At 29.1% G+C, this 7,492-nt stretch overlaps 1 protein-coding gene across 1 annotated transcript; it reads left to right on the top strand.

The window, feature by feature from the left end:
- Positions 1-4,679: 4,679 nt before the first annotated feature.
- LOC118047710 (F-box protein PP2-B15) lies at positions 4,680-6,027 on the top strand. Its single transcript, XM_035057069.2, has 3 exons — positions 4,680-5,005; positions 5,118-5,233; positions 5,364-6,027. The coding sequence occupies exons 1-3, from the start codon at positions 4,730-4,732 to the stop codon at positions 5,830-5,832; spliced, it is 861 nt and encodes a 286-aa protein (XP_034912960.1). The 5' UTR covers positions 4,680-4,729; the 3' UTR covers positions 5,833-6,027.
- The last annotated feature ends 1,465 nt before the right edge of the window (positions 6,028-7,492 follow it).

Below are 7,492 nucleotides of genomic sequence, written 5' to 3' on the forward strand. Positions count from 1 at the left end.
CTTCCTTGGACTCGAAACTGAAAATTTCTGGATGCCTACAAGCTCATCAACAGCACGAGTTTAAGATTACCGTAACCAGAAAAGCTATCACAGTTGCAGAAACACACTATAAGTCAAGAAATAACCGAAAAATCAGAGGGAGGGAGGGAGGAAGAGAGAAGCTTAGGTAGATCCTTTTATGGGCCTGTTGATGATGTTTTTGACTGAAGTAACACATAAAAAACTAGGCCCATTTAGGTTTTTCAAACGGCCCATTAAGTGAAAAGATTTTTTGTGGGTCTCGTTTGCAGCAATTACTTTGAGCATAGGAAGTTGAGTAAGAGTGGCTCATTATGGCTTGTTCACGAAACTTTTAGAGGCTTTCTTTACCATGACCTCTGTTGGGTCAAAGGGAGTGCAATTCCTAGTTAATAAGGCCAAGGCCCATCACCACACAAGCCTATTTACATGGTAGAAAACACATCATCAATCAGTGAAAATAGAGAAAACGGGTATTTTTCTGGTCTGCCATGTTGTTCTTAGATGGAGACACTAGGGTTGTTAAACCTTAAACATGACCGAAGGTTTAATCTATTGTTTGTAATTTAAAATCTAATTTAGACCGAATTCCAAATAAAACTATAATTTTAAAATTCAGCCCGATTCGAGACTCGTGGCTAGAACTGGGCTGGATTTATAAAAAAATAAGGAAAGTCAAAAACCCAGGTGTAACCTGTTTACTATTTTTTTAATCAAAACGATATCGTTTTGATTTATAAAAAAATTGGTATTAACCCTGATGACCCGGGCCTAAGGCGGGGTCAACCACCGAGTCGAGTTTAAAAACACTGGATAAAACTATAAAAATTAATTTGATATGACTTGACCGACTTGATAGGTCAATCCTGTTAAAAAAACATCTCAGCCTAATAGCTTAAGCTATTAGGTAAGGTCATATAATGTGATTTATATTATTCTCTAACACACCCTCTCAAATGAAAACCTTTTGGGCTTGGAATTTGCACATACTTATATTACCCGATGAGATTTAAACTCGTAACTGCTTGAGTCTTTAAGGTTCTGATACTATGTTAAAGAACCATCTCAACCTAATAGCTTAAGCTGTTAGATAAAGTTTCAAAAATATAAGTTATATTATTCTATAACAAATCCGTTATCTAATTAAATCAAATTGATTGATCAAAATTAATTTAACTTTTTTTTTTATTTTATTTTTTTTTGAAATAATATCTCTTAATTTTTGTATTCAAACAATGTTTTTAAATTGACTTAAATTAAGTCACTTGATCGGTAACTTAAATCTTAACCATGCTGGCAAGCCGAACCGGGTTTATTAACTTCTATTAAGGAACCGTTTGGGAATGCGGTTGAAATCGCGTTCCCAAAAAAATCATTTTTTTTTTACTAAAATTCAATATAGTTTGTATGTTTTGGATCGTTTTAACATGCTGATGTTAAAAATAATTTTTTAAAAATAAAAAAAATATTATTAGCATGCATTTTAACATGAAAAGTTATTTGAAAAACAACCGCTACCATATTGCCAAACACACTCTAAGAAAATGAAAGCAAGATAAGTAAGAAAAATAATGTTACCTGCATAATTTGGATGATTGCCATATTATTTATGTGATGGATTGTGTTATTTTTTTTTATAGGTAAGTTAATAGACTAAATCCATTCGATAATTATTCTGATGAAAAGACTATTCTTGATGGCTAGAAAATCAATCCATACTGATTATAATAATAAAAAAAACATATACATTGATATTTCTTATTCTGAAATTGAACGGTAATTAATAAAACTAAGAGAAAGAAAAGTCTCAAGGTATTATTATCCATCCGAATTCCGAGGAGCATTTATTGTCCTGAAATTGAATGCTGATAAGACTAGACAGGTTCTCAAAGCATTGTTCATCCGAGGAACATTTCTTGTCCTGGTTCTGGAAATTAAATGTCAAAAAGACCAAAAAAAAGTCTCATGACAGTATCCATTAATTTAAGGTTGACGAGGCCAAGCTGATCTAATAAAGACCAAAAAAACAACAAAATAAATTAACACGCACACATTAATACGATAAAGACAAAGAAACAAGATGAACACAAGCTCTCTTTACACTTATAATTCTATGATTTTAAATCTTGAAAAGCTCTTATAATTATAATTTTAAATTTTTTTTATTTTTATTTTCTTCAGTTGACAATGACAAATAGAGTAATCAAATACTCCTTCTTGAAAAAGTCAAACATATTTATCAAAGAAATGGGTTTCCAACATTGAATTAATCATTAATTGTGGAGTCCAAATCCATTTTAAGATGCAAATTCCAAATTTATCCAAATCTCTTTCCCACTAAGGTTATATTTGATTTTATATATTTATTTTTGCTTTATTTTTTTTTGTTTAAGATGATATTTTTTAAATTAATCGCAATTATATTTTCATACGTACTTCATTTATTTTTATTGAATTAATCATTAATTGTGGAAAACACGGTCGTTTCACTAGCAATCCCATGGCATCATTCCAAACCTGTTTGTCAAAATTTGGTGGCCGCCTAATCAACTCGTGAAGCAGCCATTTTTGATCTCCACCCAATTAAGCTTTGTTGGTATCTGTTACGGTGAAAGTCAGCCAAAAACCTTTTTTTATAGAACGAAGCTTGCTCGTCAATTCATATTGAGTTTGAATTTCGTGATTTTCATTAAAAAAATAAATTTTTAAAAAACTTATAAATTATATTTTTTTATAATTAAGATTTTAATAAAGAATTTTTAGTTAGATTTATATAAAATCATGTTATGTATTAATTAACCTAATATTTTCAAAATTATAATTAAGATAAAATATAAAAAATAATGTTTTTGTTTTTCACCTTTTGTTTCTGGAAATTTATTCTATATGAACTAATTAAGAAAATCATGTTTTATTATAATAATCATAATATTGTTTTATTTTTTAATTATATTAAAAACTAGCTTGAGATCTTTTATATTTTTATTTATATATATAATCTTGATTATATTTTATTATATGTATGCTTCGACTTTGTGATTTACAGTTATATTTTTTACTTGATATAAAAAAATATACTAATAACATTTACACAATAATTTTTTTATGTTGGAAAAAAATTATTCAACCTACAATTAGACGAGTTGAATAAACGTATTAACATTTTATATTTTGTATTTATTGATATAAATTGTTTTCATAAACTTTTTAATTTATAATTAGATTTTTTAAAAAAATATAAATTTAAAAAATTTATATATTTATTTATTTTTTTAAAAATATTATCCAACCCGCGATAAAGTGTGTTTGTAACTCAAATATTGAAAATCAATAAATATGGAGACAGGAAAGGTGGTGGGTTTGATGGAAGGCACTAGGCAAGTGAGCTATTTTGTCGAAAGTTTGAAGGTCTAACGTTACCTTATACCATTCAATACCAGACTTAATTTCTCAGGTCATAATTTTAATTTCAACGTCACCGTTAACCCAATTGTAAACCCTAAATCATAAGAATAGTAATAAACATGAAGCCAATGATTTCATGGAGACTCATATCCTTTCTTGATATATAACGCGTCCATGTGTTGTTGTAAAACTTTATGACCAAATATCATGTTGGTGATGAACACGTGAAGAAACAAATTACTAGTCATTTTTTTTAAGATAATGTGTTATTGCATTAAAATAAAAAAAAATACGGATATAATTGAAATAAAAAGATATATAATTTTTTAAATTTTTTATTACAAAAAAATGAAAATTCAATTTTATGTCTCATTTCTTATGTATTTATCTTTTACGTTTTAAAACACTAACGAAATTTAATAGTGCATGCATTTCTCACTTGTAAATTCTAGAGTTTTTAGCTAACGAGGTTTTATAGTTAAGAAATATATAAAATATTATCAATAAATTGTAATGGGTTTTGGAATTTTAGTGTGAATGAGTATATTTTAAATGAACAAAAGATTAATTTAATCTTTAGTGTATGGAAATTGGTATAAGAATGTTAACTTTCCATTAAAACTATAAAAAAAGTTTGACATAAATAAAGAAGGACTTAATCGTATTAATATATATAAAAAAATAAACTTGTTTTGAAAAAAATATATTTCCTTTTAGATTAATTTATCATAGTATTAGAATATTATAATTAATCTAGTATCTTTTTTTTTTTTTAAGGAATCCATGAATCCATGAATCGTATTAATATATATAAACATGAATCTTTTTCTTTTAAAAAATATATCTTTTTAAGGATTTTCCAAAAGTAAAAGCCCTCTAATCAATATAAACGTGTTCTTTGAAAAATGATAACATATAATTTTCCACAACAAAGCTAATTTAATTAGTTTTGAGAATATAGAATTTTCCTTACAATTCCTTAATTATATATCTTGCGCAATAAAAAACTATCATTCTTAATCCTCTTAGCCAAACCTCACACACACATATATAAACATGTGGCTCAAAATTGGGGTTGAAAATTGAAAAACATAGACTTCAAAATTGCTTTTTTTTTTTTTTTTTTATTATTTAATTAGGGCAAGACCCTACCACTTGCAATTGTGTATATAAGCATTGAAGGAGAGCTACACATTCACAACAAACACATCATATAGGCCTAATTAAGACAGACAAAGTGCCTAAAGTTTGCACTTTGGTCATTGTCATTCGTTCTTTCCTCTCAAGAAACTTACTAAGCACATTAATGGAGGGTCTAATGGATGATGATCACTTTAAGATATTGCCTGAAGGCTGTGTTTCTACAATTCTTTCCTTCACATCCCCACAAGATGCATGCAAGTCTTCATTGGTTTCAACTATATTTCAAGCAGCTGCAGATTCTGATATTGTCTGGGAAAGATTTTTGCCTGTTGATTATCAAGATATCGTCTCAAAGTCCAATGTCCCTTTCAAGTTTTCTTCAAAGAAAGAGCTTTTTCTTCATCTTTGCAACTCTCTTCTCGTTGATGGTGGTAGAAAGGTATATCGACACCTTATCCTATTAAATTTGGTAGAGGAATATAGCTAGATTCATATTTCTTAGGGTAGAAAACTAAGATATGAATATTTCTTGCTTTTAATTTGCGATGCAGAGCTTCAGGATAGAGAAATCATCAGGCAAGAAGTGCTTTATACTTTCTGCAAGAGATCTTCACATATGGAGCAATGAACCACAATATTGGCACTGGGCTTCTCTACCAGAATCAAGGTCCCTTTTTTTTCTTAACAGTATCTTATATCTTTGATTAATTATCATGAGTGCTCGCTTAAACAAAAACAAGTACGTCCATGCATAATGCATTGATATAATTTACAGCTTGGCTACTTCCTCGTTTCAGGTTCTCTGAAGTGGCCGTGCTCAGAACAATGTCCTGGCTAGAGATTGTAGGCAAGATTGAGACACAAATGCTATCCCCAAACACGAAATATGGAGCATATCTTATTCTAAAAATCAGTGAACGTTCATACGGGCTTGATTCAATGCCATCAGAGATATCAGTTGAAGTGGGTAACAATCAAGGATCAACCACCACAGCATATTTACGTCTTGCCCAAGAACATGCCAGGAAACAGCAAATGGAGAGACTGTTTTACGGGAATCGCACGGAGAGGTTAAAATCAAGGGTGGCAGAAGGGGATGGAGGAGCCGCAAGTGAAAGAGAAGATGGATGGCTGGAGATTGAGCTGGGAGAGTTCTTTAGTGGTGAAAATGACGAGGAAGTGAAGATGAGTTTGATGGAAGTAAAAGGTCATCATTTGAAAGGTGGACTTATTATTGAAGGGATTGAAGTGAGGCCTAAACATTAACCAAAATATTCAAGAGTTCTTTCTCAGAGGGGATGCGTCTCTAAAGATCAAGAGGCAACAAATTGTTCATGTCAAAAGAAGAGAAAAATTGCTTACGCTGTATGCTTCTTGTTTTTTTTGTTTTTTATCAATATTTTGATGCTTTCATTTTATTCTTATATATCTACCAAGAAAACAAAATACAGTGTGTGTATGTATATGGGTTTATTTATTATTCACGTTAGTATTTTTATTTTAAATTTGATATATAAAAAACTTGTATAGATATTTGCAGATATTATGAAAACTAAAAAAAATAAATTATACACTAGATTTGATTGGAGAATTTTACGTTGCTCATGTTATAACTACTCGATATTTACAACACAGTGAGATAGACAAAAAAAAATGAGAGAAAAAAGTTTTAAAATAATTTTTTTAATAAATAAAGAGAACTTTTATCACTTTTTAATAGAACCGGATATTATTATTATTATTATTATTATTATTATTATTATTATTATTATTATTATTATGTATTTGTCTTTCTTTTATACTATATGCATCTAATTATTACAGTTTAAACAACATGAATTTCTTTAATTTGACACGTGAAAAAAATTATATTTTAACTCTGAGCTCTAATCCGAAAGTAAAAAAAATAAAAAAAGTCCTGTTTTTTTAGAAGTTTTCTGAAAAGTCATGTGAAAATGATCTCTTCAAATGGAGATACACTTCAACCTCAAAGTCTGAATCTGTTCTTGATATGAGGATGTATTTAATATTTATACCAAAAAATTACCACAAATTAACTTATCAAGATTTTCCTAAATCATGCTGTCCTATGCATAATTATTGAAATGAGTGACATGCATATCCATGTCGAGGCACATGGCTTCGGACAAGAAAACCCAATCCATGAACACATCCATGCTAGATGATGCTAAGAGATGTCCTCATGTGTTCAATTCATGTCGACATAGTGAGAACAACCAAGAAATAATGATGCCACAATGAAGAAATTGACCTGTGCATGGCTGCCTGCCTATATGAACACACATATTATTTGAAGATCCATTTTTTGTTTTCTAGAATGCGTTTAGCATTACATTTTAAAAGTATTTTTTAAAAAAAGTATTTTTTTTAAATTAATATATTTTAAATATTTTCAAATCATTTTAATGTGCTAATCTTAAAAATAATTTTTAAAAAATAAAAAAATATAATTTATTTTTTTTATAAAATATTTTAAAAAATAACTATAATTATATTTTTAAATACGCTCTTAGTCTATTGTCTAGCATATGTTTTAGTTCTTACAAAAGGAATGAACTTGGATCTGTTGAGATATGTTTTCACACATAATATCATTTGCTTGTCCTCGTGATGCATGTTGTGCTGCGCATATGTTTCCTTGATGGCTCGGACGTCCTCATCTGACTCAGACACCGTGTGGAAAATTTTTCTACCATCAGATTATGAAGAGATTCTTTCCAGATTGGCATTCCCATTGCCTAATTACTCATAAAAAAAATGGAGCTGTTCTTCAGGTTGTGTACAGTCCATGTTTAATGGATGGAGCTAGGTAGTAAGGTGAAATTAGTTTGGACATCACTTGCATTTTATATGTATGTATTTTTTATTTGATGGTTAGATATACTTGTCTTGTTCTAAAATTAAG

Source organism: Populus alba, chromosome 5 (assembly GCF_005239225.2).
Source record: "Populus alba chromosome 5, ASM523922v2, whole genome shotgun sequence".
NCBI classification, from domain to species: Eukaryota; Viridiplantae; Streptophyta; class Magnoliopsida; order Malpighiales; family Salicaceae; genus Populus; species Populus alba.

Coding starts and splice junctions, on each gene's coding strand:
- LOC118047710 (XM_035057069.2), top strand. CDS start 4,730: ATGGAGGGTCTAATGGATGATGATCACTTTAAGATATTGCCTGAAGGC. Junction 5,006..5,117: donor TCGTTGATGGTGGTAGAAAG/GTATATCGACAC, acceptor TTTGCGATGCAG/AGCTTCAGGATAGAGAAATC. Junction 5,234..5,363: donor GCTTCTCTACCAGAATCAAG/GTCCCTTTTTTT, acceptor TCCTCGTTTCAG/GTTCTCTGAAGTGGCCGTGC.